The sequence below is a fragment of the Diospyros lotus genome, chromosome 5 (assembly GCF_014633365.1).
Source record: "Diospyros lotus cultivar Yz01 chromosome 5, ASM1463336v1, whole genome shotgun sequence".
NCBI lineage: Eukaryota > Viridiplantae > Streptophyta > Magnoliopsida > Ericales > Ebenaceae > Diospyros > Diospyros lotus.
The window spans coordinates 36986251-37014071 of NC_068342.1; the positions used below are offsets into that span (position 1 = coordinate 36986251).

General features: G+C 36.1%; 2 protein-coding genes across 5 annotated transcripts; both read right to left on the reverse strand.

The window, feature by feature from the left end:
- Positions 1–631: 631 nt before the first annotated feature.
- Positions 632–5716, reverse strand: LOC127800985 (uncharacterized). 2 transcript variants are annotated; one of them, XM_052335712.1, is made up of 7 exons: positions 5572–5716; positions 4044–4324; positions 3860–3921; positions 3320–3506; positions 3127–3223; positions 1481–1563; positions 632–884 (listed from the first exon to the last, which is right to left on the reverse strand). In XM_052335712.1, exons 2-7 carry the CDS (start codon positions 4312–4314, stop codon positions 877–879), a joined length of 708 nt encoding a protein of 235 aa, XP_052191672.1. In that variant the 5' UTR covers positions 4315–4324; positions 5572–5716; the 3' UTR covers positions 632–876. The 2 variants fall into 2 exon arrangements, with proteins under 2 accessions (XP_052191672.1, XP_052191673.1); XM_052335713.1 differs by having other exon boundaries at positions 4044–4314; positions 5572–5711.
- Positions 5717–8416: 2700 nt separating this feature from the next.
- Positions 8417–27719, reverse strand: LOC127801713 (mediator of RNA polymerase II transcription subunit 32). 3 transcript variants are annotated; one of them, XM_052337076.1, is made up of 3 exons: positions 27522–27671; positions 17359–17594; positions 8417–9191 (listed from the first exon to the last, which is right to left on the reverse strand). In XM_052337076.1, the coding sequence occupies exon 3, from the start codon at positions 9147–9149 to the stop codon at positions 8712–8714; it is 438 nt and encodes a 145-aa protein (XP_052193036.1). In that variant the 5' UTR covers positions 9150–9191; positions 17359–17594; positions 27522–27671; the 3' UTR covers positions 8417–8711. The 3 variants fall into 3 exon arrangements, with proteins under 3 accessions (XP_052193036.1, XP_052193035.1, XP_052193037.1); XM_052337075.1 differs by having other exon boundaries at positions 17359–17609; positions 27522–27658; XM_052337077.1 differs by lacking the exon at positions 17359–17594 and having other exon boundaries at positions 27522–27719.
- Positions 27720–27821: the final 102 nt, after the last annotated feature.

Consider the following 27821-nt stretch of genomic DNA (forward strand, 5'->3'; position numbering starts at 1 on the left):
TAGTGAAATTTAATGTGTTCTGAAAATGTGTTCTTAAAATCTTGGCGATGAAAGCTGAACATAAAAGATTTTAAGAACACTTTTTCATAACAAATTAAATAGAAATTTCACTAAACAAAGCCACCAGTCACGGTAACATTCAAAAAACAAATGTTGCAACTTAAAATGAACAGTTAAAAAGCATTAAACTTAATCTGCTAGTAAAGTTGTTAAAATTGATATTTGAAGTGGGATAGAATAAAAATTCAAAAAATTAAATCGTAAACTTGAATTGTAAGATTTTAAATATAATTAAAAATACTTTTTAATATATGTAAATATATATTTAGAATGACATAATTCTATAAAAATTTAGTTAATATTATTTAATAACATAATTATTATAATTTACAATCATATTTTTTATTAATAAAATATATATATATATACCTATTTCAAAATAAATTTATCTATTAATTTAAAAAATACTTAATAATATAAAATTTCTAAATATTTAAATCCATCTTTTGTTATCATTCATCCATAATCAAAATTTTAAATATTAATTTATATATAATGTAAATTCTCATTAATCAATCACAACCTAATATAAATAAAAACAACACACATTATTAAATATCTAACAAAAATATGCAAGTTTACGAGTTTTCAGACTGAATTTATAATATTGAATCACGAGTTAACTCCGATTCTATAAAAATCCGAGTTTATAAGTAAATTGACTCGTTTAAAGCTATACAACTCGTAAACTCATACAAGTTGACTCATAAGTTTGACAACAATGTCTGCTAAATATATTATATACTTCATTTTTCCGCTTTTTCTATACTGCTGCCAAATGGTGTAAGAAGCCAGTCTCCTCCAAAAGCAACTCTCTCATTTACCTGTTGGACCAAAATTTCATAGACAAATCAGTTCCTCTTAAATTCGATTAATGCATTTTACAAATCTAACACTTATTGCAATCTAAAACAGGAAAACTATTGGCCTAATTTAGTTTCAACTCACACAGAGCCAAGACTGCAGAGACCTTAAAGCTGTAATTTTGTATACTAAAAACTCTCAAGACTTGCATTCAACTCAAGTCTTCTCACTTGTCTTAAAGGGGAAAAGCATAGGATGATAAAAGCAGAGGAGGTACAAACTCTTTTTTTTGGCTTAGAATATATTCCATTTAATGACCAGAACCTGCAATTGAAATTATTGAAAAGGTGTGGACAATTCAAATTCGGTGCATGATCCACTATGCTACCAGGTCTTTTAAGTACAATAGGTAAATGTTAGCCTCTAACCAGCATAGTTAACCTTCAGAAGGATAATGGTAATAGAGGGTTGCTGCTCAAACAGGAGTTTCGAATTCTTTACCAATTACAGATTTCTAAAATAGCAGAGTAAGCCTCATCATGGATTTGTCAAGATAAAATAAAACTATACATGGATGTAAGAAGGTAGAAATTATAGAATATGAAGGCGTACTTACCATAGTTCTGCCTCACCGTTGTGAACTTCCAAATTGCTTTTACCAGGGAACCGTATTTCATGGTCTTCAAGGGTCCCATATGTCTGAAAAGGAAAAAAAAAGATCAAAAGCCAGTTCCCAATTCTGTCTAGCACAAAAGGAACAAATATTTTCATACAACAATATACGGCTCACGAAAAGCTAGTAGGGGTGGAATCAAAAAGCAACACTCTTCCAAGTATATAACAATATAAGACACAAAATAATAGATGAAATTAAAAAAAAAAAAAAAAAACAAGGAAAAATAGCCGAATCCTGATGGTATGAAGCTTTTTAAACAAGTGGGACAGCAATGTTACACGTTTTCATTTGAGTTTATGCGCAATATAGAAAGCAATATTCATGATGAATGCTGCATTCTAGTGCCATACCAAGTGAAAAATTTATATTGTTAGTGCATCAATTAAACTGTTTGCGCATTGTTCTGATTATGAGCTAATGTTTCACGCTGAATGGGCTAATCCAAAATAGAAAGGAAAAATACAATACAAATACTAACAAGAATGAATATAGAAAGTATCTGGAATTGAGACAGGATGCATTAACGGATAATGTCTATACATGTATGCTTGAATAATCCTTCACATTTCTAAGTCACAGAATGATGTCTTAAAGCTATGAAATCGTTCTCAAGTCCACCAATTGGAAATTACAAAGTTGAAACTCCTAGATGCATAAGGTCAAATTTAGCAATAAGCAAAGATTTTAAGCCTGCCAGTCCCAAAACAATCAGCAAAGACTTCTTGTAGATGATGAAATGCTGATAAAGCAATACAACAAGTCTTTTAAGACACTTCACTTCAACCAATTCATTGATTATTGAAAAGACATCGAAATGCCAAGTAAGAGAGAGGAGATAGAGAGCCAAATAAAATAAAACAAATAAATGAAAATAAATAAAGAAGCAAGCTGGTTGGAATTGTTATCTCAAGCAATAATCTAGGGTATGAGTTTTTGACATCCTCAAATTATCATTAATAGCTAGAAAACTCACTCTATGTTCTATTTCCAACTGTTTATTTATGTAATTATTTTCATATAGTTGTGTTTATATTGTACAAGTTGGTTTCACTAATACAACTATGTGATGAAACACGATCATATCAATTATCTTCATACATAGCCATCTCATGAATTTTTTCCATACGAAAATGGTGTTGGAATTTTATCTTATCATTCCCTCACAAGAGCGTTGCATCAAGAAGGGCATCCAACATAAAACGTTGCATGGATTTGTATTATTAGTATAAGTTTTAGAAGCTAATTGACATTATGAATGTCATGCCACCAATCCTAACTTGGTTTGCATGGATTTGTATTATTAGTTTGACTTTTAGAAGCTAATTGACATTATGAATGTCATGCCACCAATCCTAACTTGGTTAGGATAAGGTATAGTTGATGATGACGATGACGACGTAATTAATTTCATCAATTTGCTCAATGATGAAACTGTTTGTAATCAACTTTAGGTTTTCTTTCTTTTTTTTTTTTTTTTTTTGGGGGGGGTGTTCCCATCAAAGGTTCATAAGCATCCATGACTTGTCACTTTGTCAGCATAACCAGGAAAGCACTGTTCTATCAGGCAACTGCAATAAAATACTCACACAATCTCAGTGTACCGCATTCGCCATGCTGGAAAGCCTTCGTGGCATCTTGCAGCCCCATAAACTAGTACCAGATCAGGGTCTGGCCCTCCAGAACCTGATAATCCACAGGCATCAACAACCAACAGTTAGATATTTGGAAGATTGAAAGGACCAGTAAATTCAAATGAGTGAAGTGAAAAAGCAAACAAACCAACTGCTTTTAGTTCCTCAGCTACGTCTGATTCGGTGAGGATTGGCTCCTTCTGGTCTCCGAGCAAGTAATGTTTCACAAACAGTGAATTTGCTGCTCTAGCCACTGCTTCTTTCCCATCAGAGTAGGAGGCAAAATCCAAGTTTAAGTGTCTTGGTTCAACAAGTGGAACATGTTTAGTAGCTTCCTGCAAGAAATGGAAACCATAAACTCAGTAATACCGGAGGATACAGCATCAGGAACAAAATGCAAGAATTCTAACCATGTCAATCAGATAGGGCAAGAAGAAGCAAATGGTTTCATTGTAACTTCAATATCAGAAAGAGGTAGAATTTTTTTTTTTTTCACTTTTATTTTCCAACAAAAAAGATTTCTTTGTTAACCAGCTATATCATAAAACAAATGGATTTTATTAAGGTAGTCAGTACATTTTTCATGTGTAGAAATTGCCCAAAAGGCCTTCAAAATTTGGGAAATTTCTTTCATGAATAGATATGAATAGAAAAATAGAATCATGACTGCAGAGCTGGAAAACAGTACCTCAAGCATTTGTGCAACAGACAGTCTCGCCAAGACCTCTTCCTTGGATCTCTTTAACACTCCTGCAATAACAATAGACCAAGGGACACCAGTATTGCAGAAAATTTGTGCAGATACATGTTTCTGTTGTTAGATAGAGTGAGCACAGAACCCTGGTATTACTCCAATTGACAGCCAATATTACCTTCATTGTCATACAGGCAGACATTCTTCACACCAATAGCTGCCAGCCACTGCAGAAGCTCAGCAATTCTTGAAATCTGGTGAGCTGCTTCATTATCTACAACAATTGCCAGGTACTGGAGTTTTTCTAAATTAAGGTCTTCATACCTCTTCAATAAACCACTTGAAATAACATAGCTTTCGAGCACATAAACCACACCAAGTGCTAAGTACCATATACTAAAGACAAAATGTAGAAAATTCCACAATAGTAGAAGCACAATATTGCCCATCTGCACAAAACTTAAAAAAAAAAAGAAATTAGTGTAGAGTTTAAGGATACTAAGAAGCCCTAAATTTCAATAACCTTATTCATACTAAAAGAAACTTGCACCAATTGAAGGGTAATTAACTTGTACCAATTCAAGTCATATTAGCAACAGAAATGTCACTGTCCAATGTCCACTTCTTCACATCATCAAACAGTGTTAACCATTATTTGCAATCATAGTTTCAAAAGGCAAAATTGGGGTGTTCCTAGGGCAAAGCAAAATTGCCTTTGGTGGCAATTGTGGAAAGCACGTCTCCTTGAGGAAACGCTTCAGTGGGTAATGCTTTTTACATTCTATCTAATAGGCATCCGCCCAATAAAAGATAAAAAATCAAATGGGTTTGTACTAACAAGAACAATAACCCTTGATAAGTAATGCCATTGAACTACCAGAGCTTCACATACTTAATCATTCTCCTTTTTACCTTTTTAATGTATCAATTTTATTCTTATTCAGCATCTTTATGTTTTTCTATATTTTTCTAGATTTTCTAGTAATTTTTCTATACTTTTATATGTTTGCAATACATTTTTTTTTTTAAGATAAAGTGAAAAAAAGAATAATAGATAGAAGACCATCAGCTTTACTGAATTGCCAGAAAGATTAGCAGGCCATGTTTACTGCGAGGTTTTAGAGAAAAATAATGTTACCAAATTGATGTTTACTGAAATAGAAAACCAATATCTTAAGGCTTCAAAGATAGGAAATTAGTATCCAACTGCAAGTCATGCTTACTGACACGAGAAAAAGATATACAAAACCAATCTCTAATGTATCAAATTCTATAGAATGAATAGGAGAGGAGAGACTAAACCAAAAGGCCGAGAGAGCAGTTCCGGGGAGTCACCGGCGTTATTTTAGTTCAAAGATCAAAACCTAGACAATTTTTCAATGGAATGGAATGCTGGAAGCACAAACACAGTAGCACCGCAAGAAGCAGAGAATAAAAACACTGATTCACCAAAGCAACAAGGCCTTAAATCAGCTTCAGACCTTGATCCCTGGAAGATATTGCCGACTTTAATTTACAGAATGCCTATGGACGCGAGAATTGAAAATTGATTTGAGAATGAGATATACTGTGATGCAAATGTGCTACGCGTAATTAGCGAATAGCTCGGATGTGTATATACATATCTGATATACATATATATACACACACAAATTACCATAACAAATAAGTGTGAATTGATTCAAAATCTACATGTAAACCCATACCGTGCGTGTCTCTCCAACTCCAGAGAGACAGTCAGGCCGCCGCCGGGACGCAATCGCCGGATTAGAGATCAATTGCTTGCTTTGGCCACTAACACTAGGTTGGTCGGCCGTTGGCGGAAGGCGAAGAGGCTACATCTACACCTATATCTATATATGCGGTGCCACGTAAATTATAGTAAATGACAATTGGGCCCCAAGCTAACTAACTTATTTACGGCTCAACCCTTAGCATTTGGCAACAAATTAATATATTTGACTTGTTATTTTGGGTAAGTAATAAATGAAAAATCAGATTATAGTATCTACTTTTTTTCATCTTTTTAAAATAAAACACAAAATGACTGCCACAGAAAACTCAATATCTATATCTCTATCTGTGTGGTGCTTACAGTAAATGACAATTGAGCCCCAAGCTAAATGACTGCCACATAAAACTCAATATCTATATCTATATCTGTATGGTGCTCCGTAAATTACAGTAAATGACAATTGAGCCCCAAGCTAACTAACTTATTTACGGCTCAACCATTAGCAATTGAATAGTGTTTAAGCTACCTAACTTTTAAGTTAAAAAAAAACACTACACAACAGTCAAACCGCTTAACCAAGAGGCTGTTTTGCTTAACGTTTTTATCAATAGCTTTTAAGTTATTTAACTTTTAAGTTAAAAGTTAGATAGTGTTTAAATTGATAATGTGTTTGGGTAGACATACTTTTAACCTATCAATTATTAGTTATGTGTTTGGTTTGAAATAACTGACAAGTTATCAAAACTTGATAAAAAGACTAAAATAAACATGGTGTTAAATAATATAAAATTTTATCATTAAATATTAATAAATTATATATAATTATTAAAAATATATTAATACAATATTATTATATATGTTATATATAACGTAATTTTATCATATAACATAATTGTTGTTATATATATAATATATATACATACACAGCAATTGGCGTAGAAGAGATGATAGTGGCGACGGCAGCGGGTAGCTGCGATTGGGGCGGAGGAGATAGGGGCAACGGCGGTCAAGGCGATGGGAGCAGCTGTCGATGGGGGCGACGGTAGCTTGCGGCAGCAGATCTGTTGCCGATGGGGCGACCCACCGAACAGATCTGTTGCAGGAGCGATGATGACGCGACCCACCGTAAGGAGGCGGCTTGCGGCGGTCCGCGACGACGCAGATGGGCGATGGCGATAGATGAAGGGTGACGGTACTGGGTGAAGAAGATGAAAATGACAGAAGAAAGATGGAGAAGAAGATGCAACGGGGACAAGTATGTAAATATGTAAAATAGTCGAGGGCAAATTGGTACTTTAATCGGTCAACTTAATAGCGTTTTTTTCAAAAGCTAGGGGTTACCACCTTTTGCAAAACGCTATTACAACCGCTTTTAAGTTGTCTAGCTTTTACACTACATGTGGTTGTCAAACAGTTAAACATAAAACACTATCTAGCTTATATGCAGCTTATAAGCGATCAAACCGCTAACCCAAACAGCCTCTAAGTAATAAATGAAAAACTCAATCAAGCAGCAAAATATACACTTCCATATCAGATTGAGATCAAAACCCAATGCAACCAGAAGGGAATGAGCGGTGGTTTCCCGAGGAAGGGAGGGCGTGGGTTGTGATGGTGTGACCTGTAGAGAAAGAGAGGAGGTTAGTGCTAACAGTGGAGGAGGGGCAGGTAACGGCGGATTCCGGCTAGATTTAGTTTGGAGGAGGCAGACGATCGCGATGGCTGGCGGCGGAAGAGAAGTGGGTGGGACGCACGCTGTGGTTTCTGGTGAGTTTTGGAGGAGGAAGAAATGAGAGAGACTCGCGGTGGTGCCGACAACAGATGAGGGGCGGTTAATGGTGGCTCTCGGCCAGATTTGGTTCAGATAAGACGAATGGTCGTGGTGGAAGACTAAGGGAGATGGTGGTTCACAGTGGAAGACAAGGTATCACACCGAAAACTTCAAAAATAAGAGAAATGATAAGTAACTGACAGCAATTTCCAACCAACCAGCGGCAGCGGCACTCCACGTAGTTGGGAGGGGTTATATACAGGGTAGACAGCCTTACAAAAAGGCTTACCGAAGATGGTCGAAAAGAGAAGAAGCGAGAGAGGAGAGAGGCGAGGGCTGAGTGCGCGGCCATGGGAGAAGGAGAAAAACAGAGAGGCGAAGGCTGAGTGGGGGCAATTTTATCTTTTTACCTCCTTTCGGTAACTCCATCGGTCACCCTCTCTAGCTTCCAGACTTATCCAGTTGCGGAGAGGTTATGCACAAAAATGAGTTCATTGAAAATTGAAAATGATTCAATACATACTTATATATGTAATATTAAGTAATTTAAGAAAATATAAGGATGAAAACGTAATATTCCTTATTATAGAAACAAATTAGTTCAGTTATTAAATATTAAAAATAAAATTATGTAATCATTAATATTTTATTATTAAAAATGGCATAATTAAAAATATTATTTAAGCATGTATTTATTCATAACTTTCAATTAAAATAAGATATAAAAAATTAACATAACAAAGAGAAAGAGAAGAATAAGATAAAAAAAAAAAAAAGCCTTTGGAAGATGATAAATAAATAGAGTTTAAGAATTCTAACTTTTACTTTATTAATTTCATGGTTTGAAAATAAATAAAATTTTAATTCATACACCCTTTTATTCTAAACTAGAATTTTCAATTCCAAAGATTTTGAAGTTACAGGTAGGTTCTTAAGAAATATCATTATCATTATTAATACGTAATACTATTTATAAAATAGAAACACAAATTTTATGTTGTCATTGCCATGAATACACTCGATTGAGTTTTAACAATTTTGGTCATTTCTAAAAGAATATTTCATATTTATTATTCAATATAAATATAATCTTAAAATTTTGTACAGCGACTCCATGTAAGATACACATTGAATAATCCTCCAGGACTCAACCAGCCAGCACCTCATCCCGGTAGCTTACCAAGAAGTCAAAAGAACTTGAACAATGCTAGTCTTAAAAGAGGAGTTTGTTGCACCATTATAACAGCAATACTTACACAGCTAATTACTAGAACTGAAACAATAAAAACTAGATTTCTTTTTTCAGAAACATAGGCAACTTGATTTTCCATGGGATCGATCTATTGAGCTGCATCTTCAGAGAATCGGGCATCAAAAGGAGCAGAAGGGTGGGGGTGTGATGAACCGCCTGCACTTCCAGATCCTTGCTGCAGTTCAATCACTAGCCATCTAACAGCCTTGCTCATTTGTTCCAACCGAACGGCACTGATTGGCGGAAGCCCCGCTGTGGCAGCCTGCCCCGGCTTCCCAGCAACTGAACCTGTGGCTTCATCAACCAGGCACTCCGACCCTATCCTTTGTTTGACAGACTCAACGAACTCTTCGGCTTGATCACAAGCCACTCTGAAGAGCTCCCAACGCTGCTTAAAGTTTTCGAGAGCTGCATCTGTAGCTGCTGTTTTCTGGCCGCCAGAACTCTCCCTGGCTTCAAGCACACCAGCTGCTGCAGCAACAAATTCCTGATACGCATTGCTTAAAGAATCTACAATGTTGTCCATTAGGGCGACCTTATCTTTTGAATAGACGCAAGTGTTGGGACTCTATGACAAAAAAAATAGAAACAGTTAGTAGCTGCAAAAAAAATGTCCACGCATGAAACTCCCTTTCAAGTAAAACAATCAGTGATTAATAGGAAAATTCTCTGAAATAAGAAAAATATTGAAGATGCATGTGCGCATGTGTCTGGATGTGAGAGAGAGTGCTCTCCACAATTCAAGGCACGAGGAAAAAATAATTTAACATATAAAGTTTTGTATAAACAAGCAATATGAAGTGGATGGTTGATACTCTACTTATTTTCACCACAGGGAGAAAGTATTCTCCATAATTCAAGGCACGAGAACATATAAAGTTCCGTATCAACATGCAACATGAGTGGATGGTTGATACTACTAAATTTCCACAACAGGGACAGTACTCTCCACAATTCAAGGCACAAGAAAAATTACTTTTTAACATATAAAGTTATATCTCAACAAGCAATATGAAGTGGATGGCTGATACTAATTAATTCCACAACAGGAACAAACAGTTAGATAGTGCCCTAGCAACCAAAAGAGGATCTCATGTTCTCCTCTCTTCCCTTTTAGCTTAAGTCTGCTGTTGAGCTAAAGTAGGAAGGAGAGCTTCAGTGATTTTCAATCATAACTAGTGCCGTAGCAAGCAAAGGAGTTCAGAGGTAACTCAGGTTCGGGAGATGTCCCCTGAGAAACCTGCCAAGAAGGACAGCAAGGAATGGACCAATAAGTGACAAGAGATGAAAACCCATTTCTGACTTCAGAATTCAGAAGGATGGCAAACACAAATTTATTTCATCAAGAAGGACAGCAAGGAATGGACCAATGAGTGACGAGATGAAAACTCATTTCTGACTTCAGAGTTCAGAAGGATGGAAAACACAAATTTATTTCATCGAACTTGACAAATCTCACAATTCCTTACTTGAAACCTAATTCAAGTAAACAATTTAGAGATCAACTGCTTTGACACACATAAGTGTTTACAACTATTGGTAATGCATACATGTTGCATATGGTAACCTTTCTATGGCATTTCTTTCTCTTTTTTTATCACTTAAATTTCTGTTAACACTTTATGGAACTCCAATACTGGACAAGATTTTTGCATATTGTTTCTCCAGCTCTTACTTATCATCAAACATTTTATTTTAACCATATGATTCCATCAGTCACTACCCATAAGTTGAATAAAACATTGTGAGGGAACCAGAACCTGCAGTCATATATGTTCCCATCTGTATATACAAAGATTGGGTTTTCCACATGTAAAATCCTTTTTATTCTCTCTCTCTCAGCCATATTAGATATAGCTTTAATCAATTTAAGTGGGGCAAAATTTCCCAACCACGTGTTAGGTGCTTTACTTGAGCATATTAACTTGTGCACTAGGTATGTCCTGCCATAGTTCTGTAATTAAGCATGTTTCACAGCTGATGTTATCCTTGGTGTTTGCTTATTTTGTTGGATGAGGTATGTTGCATTTTATGGCATTCTTATGTGTGGCATGTTGTTCAACATGTGCACGAACTAATTGTAGCGGCATATTAGAATGATTCTGCATGCATTGTATTGTTGGTAGGAAGGTATGGGTATGCCAACATGTTGCATATGTGAGGGTTAATGGCTATGTGCGAGAGACTCCCCTTATGCCATGTGGAATGAAGATTGCCAAGGGTGAGCCAAGTGCCCCTCGTGGCATGAGGAATGATGATCTGCTAAGGGTCAGCATAGGGTCTTCTTCTAGGGTGCACCCAAGAGTAAAGAGGCTATCATCATGTTGAGTGTGCTTGTGTATTGGTTATGTCCATGCATGTTGTATACGCCCTTCTTGGGTAGCGGACTCATGCCAATGTGCATATTACCATTTCAAACTCAGGTGAACCCTATTGAGCACAAGGTTGGAGGGACGCTATCATGTTTTAAAGATTGAAGATATGCACAATATTTTGTTACCAAGCGCTTTATAACATGGAAGAATATATAAGCTAGACACTTTGCTACCAAATGTGTATTTGAAATGATGACATGTAATGTACAACTATGGAATATTATCTAAACCAGTGGAATTGTACATGGAATTACATGATGTTGTCTAAACCAGTGGGATGTTTATTAGGTCTTGTGAAACCTTGAATAAATGCTCGTTAAGTGGGTTGAGCTTGTATAGGGTAAAGGATGAGTTGGTACCAGGTGAAAGTCAACTAAAAGATGAGGCAAGTGAAGGATATGAGACATAGTTGATGGGAAGAGTTGCCTGTCAGGTCAACTGAAGGGAGAAACAATCAAATGTTGAGTCAACTATGGGTGGATGAAAAGTCTGAAAGATCCATTATGGACAAGAAAAGTTGGTTGTTAAATTAATCGTCAAAACCAAAGAGCTAAAGACCGCACTGATAAAGAGTAGGCATTGACACAGTTAGGTTGATCCGAGGAAAAAAATATAATTGCATCCGATGGACAGTTAAAAACTGACAGAAACAGACATGAACACAGTTACGGTTACAAGATTAGAAAAGACAAAAGTTACTGTGAAGTCATTTGACTTAGATTAGGTTTCTGTACTTTGTTATTTTTTCTTCTGTAAATCTGTTGGCATGTTTCTCTGTTGTAATGAGAGGTTTATTGAATAGCATAGGTTGACCGGAAGTTTGTTAGAAATCCGGTCAGGGGGTCAGTCGGTTATAACCTGACCTGCCCGCCCTTATGGTTTATAAATAGGGGTTGGGAGGGCATGGCTAAGATATGGAAAACAGTTGGATATCTTGAGAGGTGTTGACCGAGTATGTGCTAGGCTGAGAGAAGGGTTATCATTGTATGTTCTCTCGGGCTTTTCACCTCTGTATAGTCTAGGATTTTAGACTGCGGGAAAGAGAGGTGGTTCTAGCGCATGTAATCACCAAAGTATTCAAGATAGTGGAGTTTTCATGGTGCCCAAGGCAGTCTGGATGTAAGTCTCATTTATGAGACTGAACCAGGATAAAATCCCTGATTCTTGTGTGGTTGTGTTGCTGTTTGTATTCCCATTCTTGTTGCTATTGTCGTGTATTGTGTGGCTTATTGTTTGGGGGTGTAATCGTAGAGTTCTTGAGTGATAGTTAGGCTGTGTATGTGGCAGTCCTTAGTACAACAGTTACATTATGAAAATTTTATTCACAACCGAAAATTGTAACTGTAAGCATATCTGTAACTGAAATAATATTAGTTATTAAAATATCCATAGATGTCAAATTATTAATGAAATTGTTGATGTTTTGCCCGAGTTTAGTATGCTGGAAGCTTAGAAGAAATCAGAGGAGTCTATGATGATGATCGAATGGCAGTTAATGTGCAGGATATATCTGTAATTAACTGAAAATATTAGCGGTAGTTTGGACTTTATAAGAGTCAGTTATGTCCCTAGGTGCCCCTTTTAGTTTATAAATATGAGGGCAAGGGATCAGTTGTGATCATCAATCATAAATCATTTCATTCTCTTGTTTGAGTGCAGTGAAAAAGAGAGAAAGCTGTGAGGACAGTTCTTGGAGTCTTTTGAGAGAATTGTACTCAAGTTGTAAGAGAGGGCAAGTGATTCATTGTACTTATTTCTTTCATTCTTAGTGGATTGTTCCCTTGGTGGAGTTGCTAGATGTAGTGCCATTTCCATGGCATGAACCAGGGTAAAATCGGCATGCAAGACTTGTGGTTTTATCTTCTTTTCTATTTCAAATTATGTTTTTCTTTTACTTTCTGTTTTGTGTATGCATTGTGATTGATTCGGTGAGTATTTGAGTGAGTTATTGGGTACAAACTGTGTTTTGAACTTTTGGTTTTAATAGAAATCGTTATTTGTTATATATATATATATATATATATAAATCTTATGGAACTGCTACTTTTTGTTGTAACTTTATTTATTTGTTGTTTGTAATATTATTATAGCACTTCAGTTGTTTAAATTGTTGTAGAACTTGGATTTTTGTCATATAATTTTTATTACTTGTTATTTTTTTCTTAGATTATTATTATTTATCTATTTAAGTTATTTATATTGTAGATGTTTAAGTTGTTTTGTATTATATGTATTTATTATATGATTTAATTTTATTTTGCACTTAATAATCTCACCTTAAAATAAATAATTTTATTTATCTAGCGCAGTTATGAATATGGTTGTGGAAATTCAACCTCTGTAGTTATGATTATGGATGTTGATGTTTTGCCCAAGTTAAGTGTGCTGGAAACTTAAAATAAATCAGAGAAGTCAAGGATGATGATCGAGTGGCAGTTAGTGTGCAGGGCATTTCTGTAATTAACCAGATATACTAGGGATAGTTTAGACTTTTGTAGAGTCGGTTATATCCCTAGGTTGGTCCGCCCCATGGTCTATAAATACGAGGGCAGGGGATTGGTTGTGATCATCAATTAATCATTCTATTCTCTTGCATACGAGTGCAGTGAAAAAGAGAGAGAGCAGTGAGAAGAATAGTTCTTGAATTCTTTTGTGAGGATTGTACTCAGGTTTTATGAGAGGGTGAATGACTCCGTTGTACTGTTTTTCATTCTTAGTGGATTGTTCTCTCATTAGAGTTGCTGGATATAGTGTCATTTCTGTGGCATGAACCAGGGTAAAAATCAGCGTGCAAAATTGTAGTTTGATCTTTCTTTTTCTGTATTTCAATTCTGCCTTTCATTTATTTTCTGTTTGTGTATGATTTGTGATTTAGTTGGTGAGTGATTGGGTGAGATATTGTGAATTACTACTCTCAGTTTTAACAATGGACATGGATACAAACATTAAATATCAGATAGTTATGATTTTCCCAAAAACCATAACAGATATGATCCGTACACATTCCTAATAAAGAGGGGTTGACTGCCACCAAAGATATCAACCATCAAAGGAGGGATAGTCAGTCGTTGGTCAACTACCAACAACAGAATGAACATTACCTATCTAACGGAAAGTCAACTGTTGAGGTTGGTTGTAGAAGTGAACGATGCAAAAATTTAAAGGAATAAAGTCAAGAGGTGTACGGTTGAAGTAAAAACGCGTGCATTGATGTGAAAAGGGACCAAAGATAAAATGGTTGGAATCTGTAATTCCCAACCTAGAGTCCTATAGAAGTTTTAAGACAAGCCTGAGGAAGGAATCTTGAACATGACGTTTGAGGTTGATCTCGTGGACATGGGTGGTTGTGCTTGTGCTACATTACACAATAGATAAGGTACACCTGGTTCAAGGCAAGCCATTGCATGAAGAATATCTATTAAAAAGGTATATGGGACAAGGCAGTTGCTTATAACCATGATCAGGTCCATTTCCCAAGTCCAGTAACTCAGAAGCCTCTCTCTCAATATATATATATATAAACATATACACACACACACACACACACATACAATTCCCCTCCTCCCTTTCCTCTTTTGGCCTAAGACACCAAGAAGCGATATTTGTGTCAACTAGGATAGTGTACATTTTTCCAGGATGGAAACACCTACAATGTATATTCAAATATAGGAGATAACCATAACGTGAGATTTCTATTGTTTCACATCATTCAACAAGAAAAATTATAGAAATTTGTTCTACCAGAAATTGTTAAGCAATAACCTGAATGGCCTTAGATGGAAAAAGAGTTAAAAAAGGTAAACAAGATCACAGGGTCTTGCATAGTATTATTTTTGAGGATAACATATTCATTCATACTATCAGCATTAAGTTCTATTATGAAATTGTGTACTTATTTGAAAAGAAAAGATTTTCCCTTGCATAATCTACTAAATGTATCTATCAGAACAATGTAAACAACTGTGTTCAAGTATTTGAAAAAGAATAAAAAAGGAAAAAAAAATGTTTACATGAATCACAAATGCCATATATAACATATATACATACATATTGAGCTTAGTGCAACTTTATATGGATTTTGAATACAAATATCAATCAAGGGGCAAATTTTTTGATGTTTCAGAGTTACATTTGAAAATGCATACTAACAGCTTCAATTTTCAAACAATTTCCTTTACAGATTACTTCTCTGCTTCATTCATCAAGTACAATTTCCCTCTCTTTGCTCTATAAAAATTTGTCAGGAACTTAATACTTGTATGAGGGCTATTTGGTACATTTGGCTTGGTAGTTATAGTAGTTGTACTGATAGAAAGCTACTATAGATTGTACAAGTGAGATGGCAGCCTCATTGGCGCCAATTCATCAATTACCGTCTATCCTGGATTAGTATATAAACTAATCCAACTGAATGATAAAGAGGTAAGTACATTTTCGAAAACATTCTGTCTTTCTCTTTTGACTTTCTCTCTCTTGATCCTGCTTCTCTCTCTCGCCAATTTCTGTTATTTCTCCTTCTCCAATTTCCCCCTAATTTCTGCCCTAAATTCTCTCAATTAGCAGAGAATTTCCCTGTCAGAACTGAGGACTGAACAAAATTCTCTGTACAATACTTTTTGGATACATTGTTGTTTATATATAATAGCACGTGCAAGAGTCAAAATTGGCATGGACATCTAGGGTATTATTTTTCTTTTTGTTTTTGTTGAGAGAATCAAGGGATTTTGTCTTTTTTGCATTTCTCACTTTGGCCTTTGTTCTCTCATTTTTAATACTACTGGGTGGTGAATCTTTGTGATGCAACTACATTCGCCATTAATACTGAACCTAGGGTTTTTTGTCTGCAAGTGTGCCCAGGAGGGGTGTGAATTGTTTTGCGTATGCATCCCTTTAGCAAAACGAATGTGGGTTCACCTGAATAAAGGCAATAAATTTTTTCTAATTGCAGATGCTTACTCCATCCATTGAAGTAAGGTCTAGAATACACATTTAATCCACGTTCCAAAAATATGCTACATTTTATCTTGTTTTCTTCTTTAATTTCTCACTTTAAAAAAATTTGAGAAAGTTGGAAATAGAGTACTGATCTGATGTATTTATGAAGCCCCTTCTCTCTCGCAATCTAAATGGTTAACAACAACAACATATCCAGCCTTTATCCCACTATGTGGGGTTGGCTACATGAATTCTAGACTTTCATGTATTTCTATCTTTTGTCATATCCTCATTTAGATCCATATATTTAGATGGTTAAAAAAGCAAAAATTTGAAACAGTTATTATATGTCTAATTCAGCATGTTGCCCCAATATAGTAAATATATAAACTTTTAGATGTTGGAAAAGAGCGGCACAGTTTCAAGATAAGGAGAAAATCAAACTCATGTTCTCCATTTTATATAATAGTATTAATGTTTCAAATTGTAATTCTGGGTTCTTTAATCATGTTTTATATATAGATAAATATTACACACGCATAGTGTGTGGACAACTCCATGGCTTGTAGAAACCTTATAACCTAGAGCTTGTAGACAATAAGAACCCCAAAATGTATTGGCTTAGTCTATCTTATTGTTCCACAAGGCATAATGGAGGACTCTTTGAAACAAACTGAGATCATAAACAAATATCATGTGATGTCATAATGTACTATGGATATCATAATTGTCGTCTTGATGTGTAGTGTATGTATTATGGATATCAAAATGTAAAGGTGGTCCAAACATATTGCATATATAACAAGATCCAAATATGGATATTACACAATTTTTGGTTTCATACATTTATAACCTTTAATAGGATCTAAGTTAAAACATGAATGGCAAAAAAAAGTCATTGACAGCATTTCACACAAATATGACATTGGCTAATATAAGGACCGAATAACATCTCACAAGATTAGGAATAGCATTTCATTTAAATTTTTTGCTGCCTATTTTACATTCAATATAAGGAATGAATTTTAATTCAAGAGATAACAAGGCTTGAACTCCTTAACTTTTTTATAAAAGCAATTCAACATTTACAATTTGTAATTCAATCCCTTCTATGAAGTAACACATAACCAAGCACATCTTGATCAAAAACTATACCCAACTTGAAGGATCAAGAACCTGTAAAAACACAAGGTACATATGAAACTATACCCAACGGGAATTTTCCTTAATTCTTGTTCACAGCTACAAATAACAGCAAAAATCAGCCACCCAGCAACTAAAGAACTATGTGCACAGTAATCCTAAACAACAAATATCACAACAAAACGACAGATCCAAATCCAACAAAACAACAAATCCAAATCCAACAACAAAAGACAGCAAAAACCCGTTAACAGCAACAAAATACAGCAAAAAATGGGATACCTCTTAAATCTGAATTGCCGTGATGCCGTAGTGGGACGCTGGCCGACTAGCAGAAGCAGTGGCAGCAGCAAAGAAGACGGAGGCGATGGAATGCTGTGAGGCCGAAGATGACAGGGTGAACGGAGCAAGGAAGATGAAGCAGCGGCAATGGATGAGGGACGAAGGAGATGCACACAGCCGCCAGAGATGAGGAACACCAAAGACAGGGGGGGACCCAGGAATTTAGGTTGGGGGGGCTGAAATTTTAAAAACTTAATATAATAAAATTCTTATTTAATCAAGAAGTTAGTACAACAAATTTTCATTAAACTTGTGCTAGACGAGGTTTTAAAACAAAAAAAATCATCTAGATTGATGTAAATTTCAAGAGATAAACTTGAAGGAATTGATGTAAATTCACTAGATTGATTTTACACGCTATGAATTGAAGTACTTTCCCTAGTATGATGATCTCTCTTTCTAAAAAAAGATAACAATGTTTTTCCTTTCTTGGCAGAAGATTGTTGTTCCATTCTAAATTCTAAGATACACAAACAAAAAATAGCACAATTCAATAATAGAACAATTAAAATATTTAACTCAAGATTTGAGGAAAATGCAAGGCCAATACAACAACTGTATTTCTAGAGTTCAAACAAGAGAAGGCAAAAGTATGGTCGATTCAAATATTCGATCACAGATTCACAATAACAAATTCCAAGCTTCCAGTCACGACAATTCCTAACTAAATGTAGTAGTCAAATAGGCAACCAGACACAAAGTTAGAAAAGTCACTTACTTAAAACTTGTTGAAAAAAGGCGACTTCAACAACAAATCAAGCATAAACAGGTAAAAAATATGGCCGAAAAACAGAAAAACTATCTAGATTTAGCTGTCAACCGAGAGAATCAAATTAGGGAAAACATACCAGTAATACTGATCCGGGCTCGAATGAAGCAGATCTGGGGATTTGAAGTTTGGGGGGTAAAACGAAAACCTGAATCAGAGGCAGTGAGCGAGAGGGCGAGCAAGAGCGAGGGAGAGGCTGACTGGTCGAGCGAGCGTGGGGGCGAGGGTGAGGGTGAGCGAGAGCAAGAGAGAGGCAGTCAGGCAAAGAGCGAGGGGCCGAGGGTGAGAGGCAGTGAGGGCGAGCAAGAGAAAGGCAGCGAGGGTGAGAGGCAGTGAGGGCAAGCGAGAGCAAGAGGGGCCGAGCCCGAGCGAGAGCAAGAGAGAGGCAGAAAGCAAGGGCGAGCGCGAGTGGACGAGCAAAAAAGAACGGGCAAAGAGCGAGAGGCAGCGAGGGTGAGCGAGAGCGAGGTCGAGAGAGGAAGGAGAAGGATTTGCAGGCAGGTGGGGTGGGCTAGGCTGAAAAAAATTGAGGTGGACTGGACCTAATTTGAAGTGGGCTATTACTAAAGAATCATGCTAGATGCACACCCATTTTGTACATTTTAGGTTACATAAGGGGGTATTATGACCAAAATACCCTACGCCTCACATGCGCCTCTATGTGCCTTATGAGGGGCTTTTTTGTCATTGGTACACCTTTATGTAGCCCAAGGTGTACACAAAGGTGTACCGATAGCATTTTCCATTACTAAATAATTTAAAAAATTATTTTATAAATTTAAATTTTATTGTGAACTACTCTGGGCTTTAATTCAGGGCAATTTACATATAAATTTGCCTCTGGCAGAGATGACGGGCAGAAGATGCCATGAGAGGTAAAAGGGAGATGAGAAATTGATTGGAGGGATGTGATCTTGGTTAGGGATTTGACATGTAGCATCCCAAAAATTTGGAGACAACTAAAAATAATTAATTTAGATGTTTGTGGATATTTTAGAATATTTAGAAATTTTTGAGAAATATTCATTTATGATATTTTAAAGAAATAGGAAATTAAGGTGATTAATTAAATTAATTGAAAGTATTAATGAAAATAATAAAATAAAATAACATATAGTGACAAAAATAATAATAATGGAAATAATAATAATAATAATAATAATAAAAAAGAGACAATCAAATCAAATTAAATTAAATTAATTAATTAATATATATATATATATATGTGTGTGTGTTTGTGTGTGCTGTGCGTGGCGCATCCATAGCCATATAATTTTGTGGCTTAAAAGCCACTTAGGTGATATATAAATAGGATAAACTTGGGCAGCAAGCATTGGGTTCATCTTGAAGGCCAATTTAGCCACTTTTGTTGCCGAGAAAGAGAGAGGAAAAGATGAAGAGGAAGAGAGAAGTTGAGCGAGAAGAGCAGCAGGCGCTCCGCGGCTAAAAATGGGAGGAAAAGTGAGAAAAATTAAGGAATTTTGTGGATTAATTGGTGATTAAAGTATCCAGGTAAGTGGGTAAAATTATTATAAGTATTATACGTTTAAATCATAGATTTTATACGGTTAGATTTGATTAAAATAGGTCGTAAACTTATTATTTTATGTTAAACGTTTTACTTCGCAGCGGCAGTATGAGAGAAGCTACGATCGGCTGTCTACAGGCAAGCTCTTAACCCTCTTCTCACGTTATTTATTTCCCTTGAAAGTCTTTGAGGTTTCTTCTACTCTAAACCCTCCCTCACTGTGACTCGGTTCTACGCATAAATAATAATAATTCGCGTAGTAACCATTTTATGACTTTTATTTTATTAATGAGTTTATTGTTAATGGGATAAGCTAAGTAAGGATGTCACGGCGTCTTTTATTTCAACCGTTACGGAGCTTCGTATCGCTCCGCTTTCCTTGGGAATGATGCCGAACCCATTGGGGTTAGGTTCTTAGATAAATTGGTTATGGTCAGAATTAGGAAAATGTGTTAAAAAGTCTAATGTTGAGATGGTTTTCTATGAATGAGAATGATGTCATGATGCTATGTGATTATGTACATGAAAAGTTATGGAGAAATGTTGTGCAATGTTAAGTTTAGAGAATCTAAAGTTAATAGGGTCAGTAAGTGTGTCTAAGGGTATGGATACAAAGCCACTGACTGTTGACCGTGGGTCGTGGCAGTTGATGGCTGGATGTATGGGCGCCAGTCATCGGTTGTTACGATAAGCGCTAGACGGCCAGAAGAGCTGGTACTCCAGATTCCCGCCTTGATTTGTGCATTTCATGATGTGTGTGCTACAAAGGGCTGGGTTACATTCACGTGGGGGCATGCTTTGTGTGTGACGGGATGTGTGAACATTTGCATGACCCGGTTGGTCTAAGAGCCAATTTGGGTATCCTAGGCGAGCATATGCATTTAGAGCATGTCGCATGTGTGAATTCTTATGTGTGGGCGTAGCAGGGCCTGATGTTTGGTTTATGGGGGCCTTGTCATCACGTTTATGCTACGGAAGCCCTTGCATTTCTTATGTGTTGCATTGCATGGTTCTAATGTTACTGTTATTCTGGACGGGAGTACCGTGCCAGGTGTCGGGAGTACCGACTCATGTGAGCTTCGGCTCGGCTTAGATTTTAGCTCGGGGTTGGCCCGAGGGAAGACCAAGATCGCGGAAGTATATGATTATGTGATGTATGACATGATGAACACATGAGAATATGATGGGAATCAGGAAAAGTATGTAACAAGTATCAGGAAAGGACAAAAGTTGAATGTCAGGAAAAGCCGACCATGTCAGGAAAAGGCTGGTCTAAGAGAATGATGATATGGTGGCCTATGTTAGGCTACAACAGGTTTGTATGTGGGACCCGGGTGCCAATGTTTGACTTATGTGGGCCCCTGGTTCCTTATGTGCAGTTTATTTTATGTTATGCATGTAGAAGTAAGGTACGTATAGCTCATGACATGGCGTGATTTCATTGACATGAATTGCATGGGGTGTCATGGGAAGAGTCCTATCCTAAACCCGTAACCCTTCTTTTCTAGAGCTTGCTGAGTCTCGCGACTCACGTTGTTTTTAACATCATTCCAGGTACGTTCATCGAGGTTGGGTTCAGATTGACATGTCATGGTAGCAAGTGCAGAGCTCTCCCAAACCTAGATCCTGGGTGTCATCGTGTCCTAATAAGATTAATGTTTTCAGAGTTTGTCGCATGTTATGTAAGCCCAGGTGGGCCCAACTGATGAATGGTTTGTAAAGATTATGATGAGATGTTGTAATAAAGAAAAATTATGATTTCAAAAAGGGTTATGTGTGTGTTGTAGGTGCGTCATTGTTCGATATCATTTTAGTAATGACCCTCTCACGGATCCTCTATCTGCGGTAGGGGCTCCGGGAGGCGGGCCGTTACAGTTTGGTATCAGAGCAAGTTTAAGTTTAAAGAAGGAGACTCTGCACGCATAGGACGGTCGAGTAGAGTTAAGAGTGCGTCATTGATTATAAGGCTAGGATTGTAATCCTAATGCGAGGTGCATACAGTTAGAATCATGAATTAAAAGCCTGGTTGTGGTATAGGAAAATGAGTGTTGAGGATGGGAATGTCTCGATGTGTGGTGGAAGGCTAACGACTCAGGTCCAGGTAAGTAGTGACCAGGATAGCAATGATAAGAAGAAAAAGAAGAACAGGTCAGGGTTCTATGGGCGTTAAGGTTAACCACGAGTAAATGGTAGGAATAAACCCCACTCAAGGTACATGCTCGACGTCCAGGTTGATCTTGGTGTTTGTGTCCCTATTGGTGTTAGCTTGCGGCCCTGATGGAAGATAGGATATAAGTGAGAGGCTAGGTGCATGATAAATGATTATAGATTGTTAAGGATGTGCTTGGGTGGTTTCATGGTAGCAAAAGTGATTGCCAGTAGAAAGCTATAATAGGAAGTGTTATGTGAGCCAATAAGCAAAAGTTGGATATTAGAACCCACCTAAGGGAATTTGCGGTCGATAAGGACTCCCAAATGGGAATTCAGTGGGCAAGGTGTATAATGGTGCTAGCCAAATTAGGGTCAACCTTATAGTTGAAGTGAGTGATAAGACGATTTGGAAGTCATTAGTGCTATAAGAAAATTGAGGTTGATAGTTGACTCAGTACAAAAAAAAAAAAAAAAAAAAAACGAGACCTCGAGGATGATTTAGTGACGCAAGATGCCCAGTGAGATACTAGAAAATGATGATATGGAATGATATGGAATGTCTCAGAAGTGAGGTTGAGTAATCTTATGAGAGTTACGAGTGTGTCTTAAGGAAATGGACCGAATGCGAATTTCGAGGACGAAATTCCAATAAGGAGGGGAGAAATGTAGCATCCCAAAAATTTGGAGACAACTAAAAATAATTAATTTAGATGTTTGTGGATATTTTAGAATATTTAGAAATTTTTGAGAAATATTCATTTATGATATTTTAAAGAAATAGGAAATTAAGGTGATTAATTAAATTAATTGAAAGTATTAATGAAAATAATAAAATAAAATAACATATAGTGACAAAAATAATAATAATGGAAATAATAATAATAATAATAATAATAAAAAAGAGACAATCAAATCAAATTAAATTAAATTAATTAATTAATATATATATATATATATATGTGTGTGTGTTTGTGTGTGCTGTGCGTGGCGCATCCATAGCCATATAATTTTGTGGCTTAAAAGCCACTTAGGTGATATATAAATAGGATAAACTTGGGCAGCAAGCATTGGGTTCATCTTGAAGGCCAATTTAGCCACTTTTGTTGCCGAGAAAGAGAGAGGAAAAGATGAAGAGGAAGAGAGAAGTTGAGCGAGAAGAGCAGCAGGCGCTCCGCGGCTAAAAATGGGAGGAAAAGTGAGAAAAATTAAGGAATTTTGTGGATTAATTGGTGATTAAAGTATCCAGGTAAGTGGGTAAAATTATTATAAGTATTATACGTTTAAATCATAGATTTTATACGGTTAGATTTGATTAAAATAGGTCGTAAACTTATTATTTTATGTTAAACGTTTTACTTCGCAGCGGCAGTATGAGAGAAGCTACGATCGGCTGTCTACAGGCAAGCTCTTAACCCTCTTCTCACGTTATTTATTTCCCTTGAAAGTCTTTGAGGTTTCTTCTACTCTAAACCCTCCCTCACTGTGACTCGGTTCTACGCATAAATAATAATAATTCGCGTAGTAACCATTTTATGACTTTTATTTTATTAATGAGTTTATTGTTAATGGGATAAGCTAAGTAAGGATGTCACGGCGTCTTTTATTTCAACCGTTACGGAGCTTCGTATCGCTCCGCTTTCCTTGGGAATGATGCCGAACCCATTGGGGTTAGGTTCTTAGATAAATTGGTTATGGTCAGAATTAGGAAAATGTGTTAAAAAGTCTAATGTTGAGATGGTTTTCTATGAATGAGAATGATGTCATGATGCTATGTGATTATGTACATGAAAAGTTATGGAGAAATGTTGTGCAATGTTAAGTTTAGAGAATCTAAAGTTAATAGGGTCAGTAAGTGTGTCTAAGGGTATGGATACAAAGCCACTGACTGTTGACCGTGGGTCGTGGCAGTTGATGGCTGGATGTATGGGCGCCAGTCATCGGTTGTTACGATAAGCGCTAGACGGCCAGAAGAGCTGGTACTCCAGATTCCCGCCTTGATTTGTGCATTTCATGATGTGTGTGCTACAAAGGGCTGGGTTACATTCACGTGGGGGCATGCTTTGTGTGTGACGGGATGTGTGAACATTTGCATGACCCGGTTGGTCTAAGAGCCAATTTGGGTATCCTAGGCGAGCATATGCATTTAGAGCATGTCGCATGTGTGAATTCTTATGTGTGGGCGTAGCAGGGCCTGATGTTTGGTTTATGGGGGCCTTGTCATCACGTTTATGCTACGGAAGCCCTTGCATTTCTTATGTGTTGCATTGCATGGTTCTAATGTTACTGTTATTCTGGACGGGAGTACCGTGCCAGGTGTCGGGAGTACCGACTCATGTGAGCTTCGGCTCGGCTTAGATTTTAGCTCGGGGTTGGCCCGAGGGAAGACCAAGATCGCGGAAGTATATGATTATGTGATGTATGACATGATGAACACATGAGAATATGATGGGAATCAGGAAAAGTATGTAACAAGTATCAGGAAAGGACAAAAGTTGAATGTCAGGAAAAGCCGACCATGTCAGGAAAAGGCTGGTCTAAGAGAATGATGATATGGTGGCCTATGTTAGGCTACAACAGGTTTGTATGTGGGACCCGGGTGCCAATGTTTGACTTATGTGGGCCCCTGGTTCCTTATGTGCAGTTTATTTTATGTTATGCATGTAGAAGTAAGGTACGTATAGCTCATGACATGGCGTGATTTCATTGACATGAATTGCATGGGGTGTCATGGGAAGAGTCCTATCCTAAACCCGTAACCCTTCTTTTCTAGAGCTTGCTGAGTCTCGCGACTCACGTTGTTTTTAACATCATTCCAGGTACGTTCATCGAGGTTGGGTTCAGATTGACATGTCATGGTAGCAAGTGCAGAGCTCTCCCAAACCTAGATCCTGGGTGTCATCGTGTCCTAATAAGATTAATGTTTTCAGAGTTTGTCGCATGTTATGTAAGCCCAGGTGGGCCCAACTGATGAATGGTTTGTAAAGATTATGATGAGATGTTGTAATAAAGAAAAATTATGATTTCAAAAAGGGTTATGTGTGTGTTGTAGGTGCGTCATTGTTCGATATCATTTTAGTAATGACCCTCTCACGGATCCTCTTGGTGCTCGGGGGCTCCGGGAGGCGGGCCGTTACATGACAACTCTTATTTAAAAGTTAGTTTTTTTCATTAATTTTAAAATTTTATATATTAAAAACTTGGTTTAAAAATATTATTAAGAAATTTATTTTACCTCTTTATTATTTTTATTTCAGTTTATTTTGTTTTATTTCTGTTGAAGAAAATAAAAACTATAAATATTACCCATTTTATTGTCAGCTGTCAAGAAATTAAAAAGAGTGTTTAATTTTCTGAATTTGCATTCAACCCCATAAACTCTTTCCACATTAATTTTATTAAGGAATTAAGTTAAATTATGTTAATTAATATGATTTATTAATTATATTATTATATTAACTTAGCTTGTACAGATAATTATTTTAATTTATTTTTTATTATATTTTTATAACTGTGATATTAAATTAATATAATTAATTATTATTATTTGTTTGCTTAATTAGTTAATTGTTGTAATTATAATTATACTCATTAATTAATATAATTAGTTATATTGTATTTACTAACGTCTTATATTTAATTGTATTATATTAATTAATAAATATAATATCTTTAACTAAATTATATTTATTTTAAATTAATAAAAAATCACAATAAGAATCATAAGATTTTGATAGATGACTCTTATTCTCCTTATTCTTCTTGTTATTTTTTTTTCTCTTTCATTTCATTCATTTTAGATGTATTCTAGAATGTTTAACCCCATATAAGTTATTAACTTATATAAGTTTTTGCGCTTCTTCTCCAATTGAGCCCATCTAGATTCGTTCTAAATTTGGAATGAACCCAAATAAATTTAATTTTCTCAATTTTTTATTAATCTAAATTCATTGCTTTGTTGTTTCAATATTATTTGTTGTTATTGGATCAAACCCACATAGATTCAATTGGTTCTTATTTGATCAAAACCTAGATGGGTTCATTCCATATCATGAGTTCGATTAAAAAATAACAAAAATGTTAAAATTAAACCCAATATAAGTTATTTACAACAACTTACCCGATTTGTTGTTCAATCTTTATTATTGTAATATCTAAATTCACTTATGGGTAGTGAGTTTGCTTTTACTAGTTATTAGTTGAAACTCATATCTAGAGATGTGTTATAGTTGATTAATATTTTTTTAACTTTTTATATTTAGTTGTGATTAAATTTACACGTAATTTAACTCAATTAGCCTTGATAAATTTAATTTAATTAAGGTTTTGAACAACAAATTATACTAAAAGACATATACATGTAAAAATTCAAAGCGATGCAATTTTTACATATACCATAGATATATGTGAAATTTATCTTGGGGTGGCAAAACGGGTTGGCGGGTCATAATCGTGTCGTATCGAGACACACGTATAACACGATTATGACAAACACAAACACAACACGGTTAACTAATCGTGTCAAAACCCTCAACCCTAACACGGACGTATTTATTAAACGGGTTATACGACACGACACATGTAACCCGTTTAACAAACAAATTAAACATATCACACACGACACAGTAACCCACTTATTAAACAAACACGACACAGTAACCCACTTATTAAACAAACATGACACATTAAGCACGAATAAAAACCTATTGACACGAATAAAACACATTTAACCTGTTAAAATAGGAATATTCTCAACAATCAACACATAATAAAAGTCATCTAACATGCAAAATAAAATACAGTCATCCAATAAGAAAATAAAATACAATCATCCCAATAATAAAATAAAATACAGTCATCCAACAATAAAATAAAATTATTAACCCTCTTGCCTCATCCACAGTTTGTTTCTTCCCTAGTTGAAAAGACCCCCCCCTTCTCTCTCTCTCTCTCTCTCTCTCTCTCTCTCTCTCTCTATATATATATATATATATGTATATACACAAACATCACTGCTTGACAGAAGAATAAACTCCACAAGGCCTCCAGCTATAAACATGCCTAGCTATCTCTATATATATTGTTTTTACTGTGTACGTTCTAATATTGTTACACAACTTTTTTTTTTTATTGTTACACTACATCTCTCGTGCATCAATGTCTACAAAATATCATTAATTAAATCATTCTTAAGAGAGAAAGACTCGTAGATGATCAATCACCGAAGTCCCATGCATACAATATAGAACATGTCATTTAAGGACATTTGTTCAAGGGCTAATTCTCGCTGGGGTGCCCCTCTTGAGGGCTCTACTGAAATCAATTTTATATATATCTTCTACAAAATCATTAAAAGCAAAAGAGAAATGAAACTTGTGGGTGTGAGAGAAGGCGATGCTTATTGCTTGGTTTCTCAGTTATCATTCATTCAAGGTAGTGGGAACCGAAGTCACAGACTAACTAAATATGCTACAAGCACTGATACTGGATTCAACCAAAAATAAAATACAAAATGATGAAAGAAAAATACCCCAAACCATTTTATTGCAACTATTCAAGTACAAAATATATATGCAGAAGCAAGCAATCCGTGGACTGTTAAGGAAACCTAACTATTTGCCTAAGCTGAAATACACTTACGAATAAGAAGAAGCGTACCTGAAAGTCGGTCGGCGAAGCTGGATGAAGAGGAACGGAGGCCGATCTGGGGGAGGCGGCGACGATCGGAGGCCGAGGCGTCGAGCGGCAGCGGCGAAGACTGGAGGCAGAGGCAACGTCGACTACCGGAGGCGGATGGGTCGACGACGAGAGAGAGAGAGAGATTGGGGGGGGGGGGGGGGGGGGGAAGTTAGGGTTTTCGGTGGAGGGAAATAAGGAAATGGGGGGATTTGGGGAAAGAAGCGGGGATTTGGGTGTGAAATTTTTTGGTTTTTATTTTTATTTTTTTGAAATATTTAT

Excerpts from the sequence above, each read along its gene's own strand:
- LOC127800985 (XM_052335712.1), bottom strand. The coding sequence starts at position 4,314 with ATGGGCAATATTGTGCTTCTACTATTGTGGAATTTTCTACATTTTGTC. Across the intron at positions 3,922-4,043 it reads CTGCCTGTATGACAATGAAG|GAGTGTTAAAGAGATCCAAG; the intron begins GTAATATTGGCT and ends TTGTTATTGCAG. Across the intron at positions 1,564-3,126 it reads ATGCGGTACACTGAGATTGT|ACATATGGGACCCTTGAAGA; the intron begins GTGAGTATTTTA and ends TTTCCTTTTCAG.
- LOC127801713 (XM_052337077.1), bottom strand. The coding sequence starts at position 9,149 with ATGGACAACATTGTAGATTCTTTAAGCAATGCGTATCAGGAATTTGTT.